Source organism: Thalassophryne amazonica, chromosome 17 (assembly GCF_902500255.1).
Source record: "Thalassophryne amazonica chromosome 17, fThaAma1.1, whole genome shotgun sequence".
Lineage (NCBI taxonomy): Eukaryota > Metazoa > Chordata > Actinopteri > Batrachoidiformes > Batrachoididae > Thalassophryne > Thalassophryne amazonica.
Genome location: NC_047119.1, coordinates 45114513 through 45128736, shown reverse-complemented (window position 1 = coordinate 45128736; position 14224 = coordinate 45114513). Strand labels below are relative to the sequence as shown.

The window sequence follows — 14224 nt, the reverse complement described above, 5'->3', positions numbered from 1 at the left end:
CAGGGGAAACAGGACATACTTGAGCTCAATTTTGAGTTTCACAGCAAAGGGTGTGAATACTTGTGTATGTGATTTTTTTTTTTAAATTTGTTAATTTTTAATAAATTTGCAAAAAAAACAACAACAAAACACTTCACATCTTTATGGGGTATTGTGTGTAGAATTTTGAGGGAAAAATTAATTTAATCCATTTTGGAATAAGACAAAATGTGGAAAAAGTGAAGTGTTGTGAATACTTTCCAAATGCATCATATGGCCGAGTTGTCATAGCTGAAATTCCGTCACAACGCAAGTGATACTCTAATCTTAGTCCTGCCAAGTAACTGTTCATTTGACAAAATTCTACAGGTACCCAAGGATAAGAGACGTGGCACTAAGAACATTTAGTGGTCACTTTAGATTACTGGTTCCGAGTCTCACGCACGTCCTAAGGCAGGGGTGGCCAGGTTCGGTCTTTGAGAGCTACCTTCCTGACACCCTTAGTTGTCTCCCTGCTCCAACACACCTGAATCCAATGAAAGACTCGCTAGCAGACTTTTAAGGAGCCTTTCATTGGATTCAGGTGTGTTGGAGCAGGGAGACAAGTGTCAGGAAGGTAGCTCTCGAGGACCGAACTTGGCCACCCACCCCTAAAGACTTGGGCCTTTAATCTCTTGCAAAAGGTGTCAAACATTTGTCCAGCAACCTCAAACATTTATTTTAAACAGAGGTGACCGTGTAGAATATTCAGGAATGTGGTTTGTGCTGCCAACTTCACAGGAGCCAACCAAGTAAAGCAACCTCTTCATCCTTTACATCACACAAAACAAGTTCCTGAAGTGAAACTGCAGTGTACTTTTAACTGACACTTGTGTTATTCAAGCTACAGCAGCTGTTCAGGCAAACAGTTGGGACCATTGTACATGAACCCAGACACTCAGATTCCATTCCCTACAGCCAGAGTCATGTGCTACAGCTGGTCAAACAGTACAGTGATACAACAGGCTCGCCCAGTAAGTACAGCCCTGCAGTACAGATTACAAGCTGAACACTGTTCAACACCTTCAGCTGACTAATACCATTTTGTGTCAGAAATACATATTGGGATTGGAACATATGCATACTTCGCCTAATGTCAGAAAGTTGCATATCTAACATTTGGTGCAGGTGAACACTGACAGCCTTGGGAACACCAAAAAAAGTGAAGTCATTTGATTTTTTTATTATTAATTAAACCAGCCCTTTAATTTGGGATTTTTGTACATTGTTGTGTTCCATTTTTATTGACGTTTCCTTATAGTGCATCAACTCCTCTGAAAGACCTATATAAATAACAGAAGTGCTACCCCCTACAAAAAAGACCTCAAACTACAGACAATCTGTGACATACTCTGGAAAATATGTCATTACACAGACAGGTGAAAACTGTTTACACTGACTTTAGAAGTATGTTATACATCTCCATGCTAATGTTACATCTGATCTAAAGTCTGACATGACTGATGCAGCAGTAATCAACTGTGTTTAGCCAAGAGGTGAAGATGAAACATTTGTTTACACATCAAAAACTGCTTCCAACTGTAAATGTGCAAGCAGCTACTTTGGTTCGGTGTACAAGCACTCACGGCAGACTTCCTGGCTTTCATCAGAACCATCTTCACAGTCTGGCTCACCATCACAGTGCCACCGCTTTGGGATACATTGACCGTTACGACACACAAAGTCCACCTCTGCACATGTCTTCTGAACTGAAAGGGAGGGGGGGGAAGAAAAGCAAAATATTGAAGGACCATCAACTAACAATTTTTAGTTTAAAAAAGGCAATATAGTTTGAGTGCACATTAAGGCCTTTTATGCTTCTACTACATTAACTCCGTGGCCACACAATCCCTTCGAAGCAGACGCAAACCTTTTGAAGTTCTCCATTTGGGGTTAACGTTAGGGATGCACCAATGCTGGTACCAGTATCGGTCCGATCCCGTATGTATGTACGTACTTGTAATCACAAAACTGCTCCGATACTAGACACCTGATATTCCTTTACAGCAGCGTGATGTCAACCTCTCAATGCACTGTGTTTGTATTGTGGGGTCGATCGCGGCAGCCCGTGGTCGCGAGCTTTTCATCCGTTTTCTGTAGTGCAGCTCAGAGTTGAGAACGGTTGTCTCAAAGCTTGGTGAGAGCAGCACACCTACACTGAGCTTTACCAAGACATTTTTACGTTTTTTTTTTACCCCCCCCCTTTACAATTCTGTGCTGCTCTGCTCGCATTAACGCTTGTTTTTTTTTCCCACCCAAATGCACCCAAGTCTCTTTCTGAGGATGGCATGACATACAAAAATGCTGAAAAAGTAAAACAAATTCCCTACCTCTCAAACTGGTCATGCTTTTTCATAAATACACACTGTCAATTCTTCCTGCTCAGCCAGCCATCCAGGAGCTAATCCAGGTGGGAAGGGGGGGGACTTGCTTCCCCCTCCACAACCCTAGATTAAAGGTCCACTTTTGTAGACAATTTTTCATACTACTACTACTAATTTTAACAATTAAAATGTTGAGAAAGAGTTTAAATGTTAGAAAAAAAAAATTAAGTTACATTTATAAACAGCGTAGATTATAAATTCTAAGTTTTAATGTTACAGTCCTGTCAACATTTCAATGAGGTCAAGAAAGATGTGTTTTTTTAATAAAAAAGTCTTTGTTCATTGAAGTCAAGAAAGGGAGACTAAAGTGAGTACTGGCAAAACTGGTTATTTTCATGCTGAGGTGGCAGGGGGTGTTAGCAGCTGCTGAAAGTAACTAATATAATTTAGTTACTTTTAAAATTGAGAAATCAGTAAAGGAAGTTACTTTTTCAACATAACTGTGGCGACACTGGTGCTCACAGACATAAGTAAAGTTAGTGATAATTTCAGTTCTGTTCCTGGTGTGGTATATGTAGTAGTGCTGAAGTCCACAGGTTACATTTCAGTGAGATGTCTGGTAGTGTCATGTTCGTTAAGAAACACATGGTTAGTGTTAAAGCACAATTTGTTGTACTCAAAACATTACATAATTTAAGTGAAATGTAAATAAAAAAGCTAATTATATTGGTAGCAGTTACAGTCAAAAAGTAAGGAACAACTGATTAATAAAACATTTTCAAAGCCATAAACCTGTAATGTATCATTAAGTATTCATATCGGTACTGTGTATCGATGAATACCCAAATGTAAGTACTCTTACTCAGTCTGGGAAAAAGTGGTATGGGTGAATCCCTAGTTAATGTGTTGGGTGTCCCAATGCATTTCACTGCCAGAACAATAGGAAGAGATACATTTTTCATCAAGACTCTTATCCCATGACAGCTATGGTCATGAAAGTCATCAGCTGTGAAACCGGAAAGGGAGACTCAGGAAGTGATTTAGTTGGTGGACAAATCGCAGCCTGTGCGCATGTCAAGCTATGACAAGGGGCTTCAAGGGGTTCGCACAATGCAGGCAGCTCTGCATGGCTACCGAGTTGCTGATATGGCATAGCATAAATTGGGATTTAGTCGTTTTTCACCAATTTCAGTATTCATTTGAACTTGGGAAGGTCCGTCATTAAAAGAATGCCAAACTCAATGTTCTGTGACCCAAACCTGGATACAATTTTGATTCAAAACTCAGACAAATCAAAGGCTTGCAGCCTGCACTTTCCTAGTTAAACTCACCATGTCCAGATAACTTTCATTTCACTGTTCATTTAATGAATAAACTTTGGAGAGTACCATCATTTATTTACTGAAGTGATCTGTAAACATCCTCTGAACAGCAGATCCTATGCCAAATTAAAGTCACTCATGACACAAGACTGTCAGTTTCCATAGTTTTTCCACTTAGATGCACATGACCCAGATAAATGTGGGAGGGGAAAAAAAAACCCACCCTGAAATACACACACGTTTCTGCCAGAACCATATTTAGTTTTTCCTCCAATCACTGGGTCACCAAGTATCAAGGGATGCCAGGAAAGTTTCTGGTTGGACTAAGCTAACTAGGGTTGCCTTTTGTGTTATGATTGTAAAATTCAGAGCTCTTCCAGTGTCAAAATGACTATACACAGCAATGGGCAGCTTAAAGATTTTTAGAAAAGGAAGGAAAAAACAAAAACAAAACAAACAACAAAAAAAACAAGATTTCTGGAAATGCTACATTAAACATTAACTTTCAGGGTCATTTTTGTTGACAGCAGCAGAATCTAATAAAATGTAGTAATTATCACCATGGTGTCTGGTATCAGTAGTAGAAATTCAATTTGACAGCCTGTGCAAAGAGTACAGCCTTCAGTTTTTCTGGGATACAGCTGTGCTATTAATAATGCTACAATCAAATTTGCAATTTTAAAGAGTGTAGTTTTGAAGTTTCAGGAACTGTGGGTTTTAATCAGATGATGGGATTAATATTTTAGTGATCTGAATGATGGTGCTCTGCAAGTCTGTGTGTGTGTGTGTGTGGGGGGGGGGGGGGGGGGCGGCAGTCAGTGAGAAGAAAATCTTGCCTAATTTCTGAGTGATGAAACAACTGTGCACTAAATGCTCAGTCTTAGTAGTATCTGCCTTCAAGGTTCAGTGTTAAATTTATTCCAAATGCATTCCATGACACCAGTTTGCCACACAGACCTTACAGCTCTATTTTTTAAATAGACATTTGTATTGCAAGTGTAACATTTATACAAATCAGACAAAACCAAAATAAATAGTCTTGTCCTTGTCAATTTTTTTTTAATACATATACTGCCACAATGTTTTAGTGCCAAGCCAATGCTGTGTCTGGCATCTCACCACAGGCGCGCTCATCACTGGCGTCGGCACAGTCCTCATCACCATCGCATTTCCAAACCGATGGGACACAGTGACCGTTTCCACACTGAAACTGGTTGGTTTCACATTCTGTCTTTGTACCTACACACACACACAAAGTTTGTCACAATTCATGCCATGTCTGAAGTGCAGTTTGAAGATTTAAGTACTAATTTATCTTTGACACTCTACCAATCAAATACTTCTACATAGCTCGTTAAAGTCAGGGCAATTTATATGGTTGACAGTTTAACAGCTTCAGCTTAACAGCTAACATCAGGTTGTGGGGACAACAGCTCCAGTAGGGGACCACAAACTTTCCTTTTCTGGGCCACATTAACCCCACCTAGTCCTGGGGTCATCCTTCCCAGATGCCTGAACCACCTTATGGAGTCCATCCTGTCCTCTTTCATCACTGTTTGATATGCTGCCATCACTGCCAAGGACAGAAGCAGACTGCAGCACATTACCCATGCAGCAGAGAAGGTGACTGCAGTCTGCCATCCCTACAGGACCTGTATGACTCCAGGGCAGAGGCTAGCAGGGATGAGTGTGGTCGATCCCTCCCACCCAGGACAAAGTTTGTCACCCTCCCCTCTGGCAGGAGGCCGAGGTCCATCAGGACCAAAACCTCAAGACACAAAAATAGCTTCCATCCATCTGCAGCTTGACTCCTAAACAATGCCAGAGACGAGACCCCACTTACTCTGCCTCCCTCCTCCACTACAATAAAGCACAGATTGATCATCCCTACACTGAAAGGTACATCTGTACTCCAATCACTTGTCCCTGCACTATCCCATTCAATTACAGCTTTGCAGGTTTGAAATGGATCAACAGGGAGAGGATTAAACACCCCCCCCACCACAGACCTCCACTGCAAATTTCTTTACACTCATTTCCATAATCTGACTTTGTAGCAAAACAAGCACAACTACTTGCCTGCTTGGCCTTAAAAAAAAAAAAGAAAAGAAAAAAGACAGACTTCATATTATTTTAAACTCTGATTTTTATGAAGACACTGAACTGAGGGTAAGTATTTGCTCAACATTTCCTTGGAAAAAGCAGAAACATGAGTCAAAGTTATTGTTTTGTTCTTACAGCATATAAAACAGACAATCCAAACATTTGCCAACAGTTGCGTTGTGCAATCGAAAAAATTGGATTTTTCACCAACCCAACAGCCCAGCCCCAAAAGCAAATTTATGCCCAATTACCAGTTTGTTCTTTACTAAAAGCACAAATATAATTGTATGTCAGATTTGAATAAAACTGAACTAAAATGCAGTTATGACTTCTGAAAGTCTCATCTTTGGGCACATTACAGCCCAGCCTGAAACTGACCCACTCAGCCTGTAGTGCTTGTAATCTTTTACCCCACTGGTTCTATTCCTTGGCATCTTAACACTCCAGGGCCCGTACCGTGAAGCAACTCAAAGCCCTCTCAAAGAGCTTCCAACTTGGCCTAAAATTTCCTAGCAAGGAATCTCAGCCTAAGAGTGAGCCAGCAGGTGTCTGAGAGCAACAAGGGGACAGAAACTCCTATCTTTGTGAGGCGGGGTCAACACCATTACCAGGTATGATGCAGTCCTCTAAGAGCTGTGATTGGTTGTCACAGAAAGGGAGGAGACAAAAAAACAAAACAAATGCATTCCACCCTCCTAGTCATGAATGGACAGTGAAATCGACAGATCATATAACCTGAACGGCATTAAGATGTGTAGTGGTGAGAATAACTGTTTTGTGATGAAACCCAGCAAAATTAAATAACTGTTATACTGCTTGAAAATGTTTGAGCGTACGTCATTCACATGCCAAATATCTATTAAAAGCGTGCATGCGTGAGTTTATTTAGTACATTCCAGTGTTGTATAGTAACTAAGTAAAAATACTTCACTACTGTACTTAAGTACGTTTTGGGAGACTTTGTACTTTACTTGAGTTTTTTTTTTTTTTTTTTTTTTTTTTTTTTTTTTTTTATTCAGCTTACTTTCACTTCACTACATTTCTGACCTTAATTGCATACTTCTACTCCGATACATTTTGTGCATACATTGCCATGACGTTACTCGTTACAAAAAAAAAACAAAAAAAAAGACACACACGAAAAAAAGTAGCGTTTTCTGCCAAAGACACCACTACTAGTTACTGCAACGAAGTCAGGCCGATTTGTCATGAGTCATGTCCGGTAGGCTTTTTTGCAGTTGCGTACTTGTGGGGTGTTTGTCAGGAAAATGATCATTTCTCTACATTGATTACAGACCCGCTGCAGATCTGTGATCATTTCTCTACATTGATTACAGACCCGCTGCAGATCTGTGATCATTTCTCTACATTGATTACAGACCCGCTGCAGGTCTAATCTTTATGTCGCTTTATCCTAATTTATTTCACGCTAAAACCCTGGAGAGCATATGTCTGAGTAATATTTAATATTTTATGTTAAACCGACCTGTTATGGTCTACTGAAACAGTTGACAGATGTATTTTATAACTTAAAAAAATGGGACCGATGCTAACAAAAAGCATGTCTATGGTGTTTTCAATGTTAAAGGTAGCATTAAGCTGTTCGGATCAGCACGTTTGTGTTGATTTGTGTTCGTTGTCGTAAAAGTCAAATTGTAATTTTTTAAAATGTATTTTTATTCATATATTATAGCAACAACAATAACAGTCTACATAATAGACAATAATAATAATAGACTAATAATGTTACAATACAATTTTAGAGAAAAAGACAACCATTGAAACAAAATAAAAGATCAAACCATGTAACAATGACAAATAAATATAGAAATAAATAACTTTCCTGTGTTGAGAAGCTTGAATCTTTGACTGGACTGGGTTGCTTGACGCGAGGACGTTTCGCTTCAAATCGCAGAAGCTTCCTCAGCTAACTTTGATTTGAAGCGAAATGTCCTAGCGTCAAGCAACCCAGTCCAGTCGAAGATTCAAGCTTCTCTACTATGGAAACCACCTGGACAACTGAGAGCCTACACAGAAAACTGTTTCCTGTGAACACCTAGTGAGTAGCCTACTCTTGTTTAGGTTTTGAAACCTTGTTTCTGAAGTGTTTTTGTGTGATGTGCACAATTTTCAGTATTTTGACTAATACTACCAGTCATTTACAAGCCTAGATAAACTTTTATAAAAAAAAGAGTCTGTTTTTGATTAACATTTACTTGTACTTTTACTTCAATACATTTAGTTGTACATTACTTGTCATACTTAAGTACAATAAATACTAGATACTTTAAGACCTTTACCTGAGCAGCATTTCAATCGGTTACTTGAACTTCTACCAAAGTAATTTTTTTAAAATGGGTAAGTGTGATTTTCCGGTACTTTATACAACACTGGTACATTCATTGTAAGTGCATAATATAAGTGTAAATACAAGCATGACACGAAAGTGAAGACACTTATTTCCATTGTGATCCATTTAAAATCAAATGACAAAATGGATGTGATAAAAGAAAATACAGATAATAATGATAATGACATTAACAGTGTATACGAGGTCTATTAGAAAAGTATCCGACCTTATTTTTTTCAAAAACCATATGGATTTGAATCACGTGTGATTACATCAGACATGCTTGAACCCTCATGGGCATACGAGAGTTTTTTCACGCCTGTCGGTTACGTCATTCGCCTGTGGGCAGTCTGAGTGAGGAGTGGCCCACCCTCTCGTCGATTTTTTCATTGTTTAGGAATGGCTCAGACTGCTTTGATCAAAATTTTTTAAAAACTGTAAGGCACAACTGAGTGGACACCATTTGATAAATTCAGCTGGTTTTCGGTAAAACTTTTAACGGCTGATGAGAGATTTTGGTCTGGTAGTGTCGCCGTAAGGACGCCTGACGGCGCCTGACGGCGATCTGTGCTTCGAGGCGGCAGCATCTCGCCGTTTCAAGTTGAAAACTTCCACATTTCAGGCTCTGTTGACCCAGGACGTCGTCAGAGAACTTCCAGAAGAAGTCGGCATGAGGAGTTTATTCGGACATTCCATTAACGGACATTTTGTAATGAAAGAACGTGCGGGCAGAGTCGCATGTCGGGCCGGACCCGACCGCGGGGGGTCTCGACAGGAAAAACACCTCCGTTGCAAACCTTAACGGGCAAGATGGAACATGCCCAAGCTGTTAAACAATTTCTCAGTTACTCACTTGTTGGAAGCCATCAAAAACCGCCTGAATTTTACAAATGGTTTTCAACACTGAGGTGTTTTTCCTGTCGCGGCGCACACAGATTTGCCGAGTCGTCACGGAAGCAACTCGGCGAATTTGCGTGCACGTCTTTCATTAAAAAATGTCCTTAAACAGTGGAATGTCCGCATAAAGTCCTCATGCCGGCCTCTTCTGAATCTTCTGTTCTCTCACGACGTCCTGGGTGAATTAAGCCTTAAATTAGGATGTTTTCAGGTCAAAACAGGCCGACGACGGCGCCTGGAAGTGCTGCACGACGTCCTGCTCTGTGGGAAGCCCTTACACCAACAGAAACACCCCATAATCTCTCAGCCGTTAAACTTTTCACCGAAAACCAGCTTAATTTCTCGAATAGTGTCCACTCGGATATTCCTCACAGGTCCAGAAAAAATGTTGATAAAGCAACGCGCGCCGTCTCGAGCAGCGTGAAACAAAGGAATTCAGCCGAGAGAGCGGGACCACATCTCACTCAAGGCCTGCCCACAGGGAAATGACGTCACTGACACGCGCGAAAAAGCTCACGCATGCGCATGAGGGTTCAAGCATGATTGGTGTAATCGCATGTCATTCAAATCAATATAGTTAAAAAAAAATAAAAGGGTCGGTTTATTATCTAATAGACCTCGTATGATAAGAACCTAAACAATTTATAAATACATTAAGACAGTAAATTAACAAAATAATTACATTGTCATGTTGGTAACGTGTTACCAACTCACTGGCATTCTACATACGGTGAATATATCTGCTTCCTCTGTCTTTTCCGCCATCTCCTCTGTTTAAGACACTCTTAAGCCTGGTTCACACAACAGGATTTTAAAGTTATCTTTAGGTTTCTAAAACCTGAGAGACCACACATGGGGGGGAATCATAGATCTAAGAGGTTTTGTCGTACAGTGTGTGGTGTTCAGCCACACGGCAAGAACACGACCACACATGAACATTCCCAGCTCAGACAGGAAATCTCGCAAAATCGAGATTAAACGTGACTTCACAGTAAACAGATACTTTGTGGACCATTTAAAACAGAGGGAAATAAACAATACAAAGAGAAAAAGCGTTCTTTAAAGGAGTGGAGACAGCATGACCACCAGACTTTCTGGTAAGTCAGAACAGCTGTTTTGATTTCATTTTCCGCTCCGTACGCTGTCATATCGCTTTCTGATTGGCTACACGACACATTCAGCAGGCCGTGTACTCGTATGAGGTCGGAGGACACCACACACATATTGGGCCAAGACAATCCAACATGTTGAATATCCCCGATTTGCGATCGGAGCACCCTTGACATCCTTCCGAGCAGATCAGAGTGCTCTTAACACACCACGGCAAGAATATCTGATAAGATTATCTTTAGCGTCATCACGATTGTCGGGGCTTCCTTAAGATTGTCTGAAGGCGAAGATCAGGTCCGATATCTGCCTAATTATCCTGCCGTGTGAACCAGGCCTTAGGCTTCTTAAAAGTCCTCCTCCCTCTTCTTAGCAGTTTGGCACCTTAGGAGCTCTCTTAAGGCCTACGTTGCTTTGTGGACAACTTTCATCTTACCAAGGGAAAATTCTAAGAAATGTCTAAGAATTTGAGGAATTCTAAGCTTTTTCTTAGAATAATGTCACTAGGAGCTATTTTTAGCCTTAGGCTGCTTCGTGGATACGGACCCAGGGCTCTTGTCCATGAAGTACCCTAAAGATAAAAGTTACTATGCAGGGTGGGAAAAGTAAGATCATTGCTAATTAGGTCAACCACAAACATTATCCCTGCACGGTCAAGCTGGTAGCACATTAATGAATCACTGCCATTCAACAGATGGCGAATCTCTCTCCTTCCTCTGTCTTGTCTGTTTAGGACAGTCTTAAGACCCATGCCTTTGCTTCACGCAACAGCACGACCTGTGTTGTGAAGATCCCACCTGTTGTGTTCACAGCTGGCCTCCGTTCTTTGTTCTACCGGCTGCCACGTGCCCTGCGCTGGACGCTACTTATATAAAATTATTTTGTGGCAGATTAATCATTTTTTTCTGCAAATTGGCCGTTGAAAACGGCTCTAATCACTTCCTGAATCACAGAGGATGCTGCAGCCGGAGCCGTTTAAACTCGCGCCTAACAAGCTGCAGAAAGCATTTTAAGCCGTCTAAAAAACAGCTGGATAAAACAATTGTGTGTTTTTTCCTTCTTGTGTGCAGATGTTGAAGTATTTTTATGTTTATAACAGATTTAACAACTTCTTGTTATAATCCTTGAGACGAGCGGTGCTCATCTGTGATCTGCTGACATCAGCACTTGCCCTCTTCACTGCTTGTTTACTCCACCTGACGAGCTGCACGTCGTGTTGGTGATTAGGTCGCACCACATACACAACAAAAATATAAACGCAACACTTTTGGTTTTGCTCCCATTTTGTATGATAAACTCAAAGATCTAAAACTTTTTCCACATACACAATATCACCATTTCTCTCAAATATTGTTCACAAACCAGTCTAAATCTGTGATAGTGAGCACTTCTCCTTTGCTGAGATAATCCATCCCACCTCACAGGTGTGCCATATCAAGATGCTGATTAGACACCATGATTAGTGCACAGGTGTGCCTTAGACTGCCCACAATAAAAGGCCACTCTGAAAGGTGCAGTTTTATCACACAGCACAATGCCACAGATGTCGCAAGATTTGAGGGAGCGTGCAATTGGCATGCTGACAGCAGGAATGTCAACCAGAGCTGTTGCTCGTGTATTAAGTGTTCATTTCTCTACCATAAGCCGTCTCCAAAAGGTGTTTCAGAGAATTTGGCAGTACATCCAACCAGCCTCACAACCGCAGACCACGTGTAACCACACCAGCCCAGGACCTCCACATCCAGCATGTTCACCTCCAAGATCATCTGAGACCAGCCACTCGGACAGCTGCTGAAACAATCGGTTTGCATAACCAAAGAATTTCTGCACAAAGTGTCAGAAACCGTCTCAGAGAAGCTCATCTGCATGCTCGTCGTCCTCATCGGGGTCTCGACCTGACTCCAGTTTGTCGTCGTAACCGACTTGAGTGGGCAAATGCTCACATTCGCTGGCGTTTGGCACATTGGAGAGGTGTTCTCTTCACGGATGAATCCCAGTTCACACTGTCCAGGGCAGATGGCAGACAGCATGTGTAGTGTCGTGTGGGTGAGCGGTTTTCTGATGTCAATGTTGTGGATAGAGTTGCCCATGGTGGCGGTGGGGTTATGGTATGGGCAGGTGTCTGTTATGGACGAAGAACACAGGTGCATTTTATTGATGGCATTTTGAATGCACAGATACCGTGACGAGATCCTGAGGCCCATTGTTGTGCCATCCAAGAACATCACCTCATGTTGCAGCAGGATAATGCACGGCCCCATGTTGCAAGGATCTGTACACAATTCTTGGAAGCTGAAAATGTCCCAGTTCTTGCATGGCCGGCATACTCACCAGGCATGTCACCCATTGAGCATGTTTGGGATGCTCTGGACCGGCATATACGACAGCGTGTACCAGTTCCTGCCAATATCCAGCAACTTTGCACAGCCATTGAAGAGGAGTGGGCCAACATAACACAGGCCACAATTGACAACCTGATCAACTCTATGCGAAGGAGATGCGTTGCACTGCATGAGGCAAATGGTGGTCACACCAGATACTGACTGGTATCCCCCCCCAATAAAACAAAACTGCACCTTTCAGAGTGGCCTTTTATTGTGGACAGTCTAAGGCACACCTGTGCACTAATCATGGTGTCTAATCAGCATCTTGGTATGGCACACCTGTGAGGTGGGATGGATTATCTCAGCAAAGGAGAAGTGCTCACTATCACAGGTTTAGACTGGTTTGTGAACAATATTTGAGGGAAATGGTGATATTGTGTATGTGGAAAAAGTTTTAGATCTTTGAGTTCATCTCATACAAAATGGGAGCAAAACCAAAAGTGTTGCGTTTATATTTTTGTTGAGTGTACAACCCCTGGCAAAAATTATGGAATCACCGGCCTTGGAGGATGTTCATTCAGTTGTTTAATTTTGTAGAAAAAAAAAAAGCAGATCATAGACATGACACAAAACTAAAGTCATTTGAAATGGCAACTTTCTGGCTTTAAGAAACACTAAGAAATCAGGAAAAAAAAACAAAAACAAAAACTGGCAGTCAGTAACAGTTACTTTTTTAGACCAAGGAGAGGGAAAAAAAAAAAAAAAAAAAAAAAAAAAAAAAAAAAAAAAAAAACTATGGACTCACTCAATTGAGGAAAAAAATTATGGAATCACCCTGTAAATTTTCATCCCCAAAACTAACATGCATCAAATCAGATCTGCTCGTTAGTCTGCATCTAAAAAGGAGTGATCACACCTTGGAGAGCTGTTGCACCAAGTGGACTGACATGAATCATGGCTCCAACACGACGGATGTCAATTGAAACAAAGGAGAGGATTAGCAAGCTCTTAAGAGGGTAAATCATCACGCAATGTTGCAAAAGATGTTGGTTGTTCACAGTCAGCTGTGTCTAAACTCTGGACCAAATACAAACATGGGAAGGTTGTTAAAGGCAAACATACTGGTAGACCAAGGAAGACATCAAAGCGTCAAGACAGAAAACTTAAAGTAATGTGTCTCAAAAATCGAAAATGCACAACAAAACAAATGAGGAACGAATGGGAGGAAACTGGAGTCAACGTCTGTGACTGAACTGTAAGAAACCGCCTAAAGGACATGGGATTTACATACAGAAAAGCTAAACGAAAGCCATCATTAACACCTAAACAAACAAACAAGGTTACAATGGGCTAAGGAAAAGCAATCGTGGACTGTGGATGACTGGATGAAAGTCATATTCAGTGATGAATCTCGAATCTGTATTGGGCAAGGTGATGATGCTGGAACTTTTGTTTGGTGCCGTTCCAATGAGATTTAGAAAGATGACTGCCTGAAGAGAACATGTAAATTTCCACAGTCATTGATGATATGGGGCTGCACGTCAGGTAAAGGCACTGGGGAGATGGCTATCATTACATCATCAATAAATGCACAAGTTTATGTTGATATTTTGGACACGTTTCTTATCCCATCAATTGAAAGGATGTTTGGGGATGATGAAATCATTTTTCAAGATGATAATGCATCTTGCCGTAGAGCAAGAACTGTGAAAACATTCTTTGCAAAAAGACACATAGGGTCAATGTCATGGCCTGCAAATAGGCCGGATCTTAATCCAA

General features: G+C 41.1%; 1 protein-coding gene across 1 annotated transcript in view; it reads right to left on the bottom strand.

The window, feature by feature from the left end:
• The window catches only part of vldlr (very low density lipoprotein receptor), a 75256-nt gene that overhangs the window by 41059 nt on the left and 19973 nt on the right, over positions 1-14224 (bottom strand). Inside the window, exons 2-3 of the mRNA XM_034191938.1 lie at positions 4784-4903; positions 1605-1727 (exon numbers count right to left, since the gene is read on the bottom strand). Of these exons, the coding sequence (XP_034047829.1) occupies positions 1605-1727; positions 4784-4903 (243 nt within the window). The remainder of the gene's footprint in view (positions 1-1604; positions 1728-4783; positions 4904-14224) is intronic.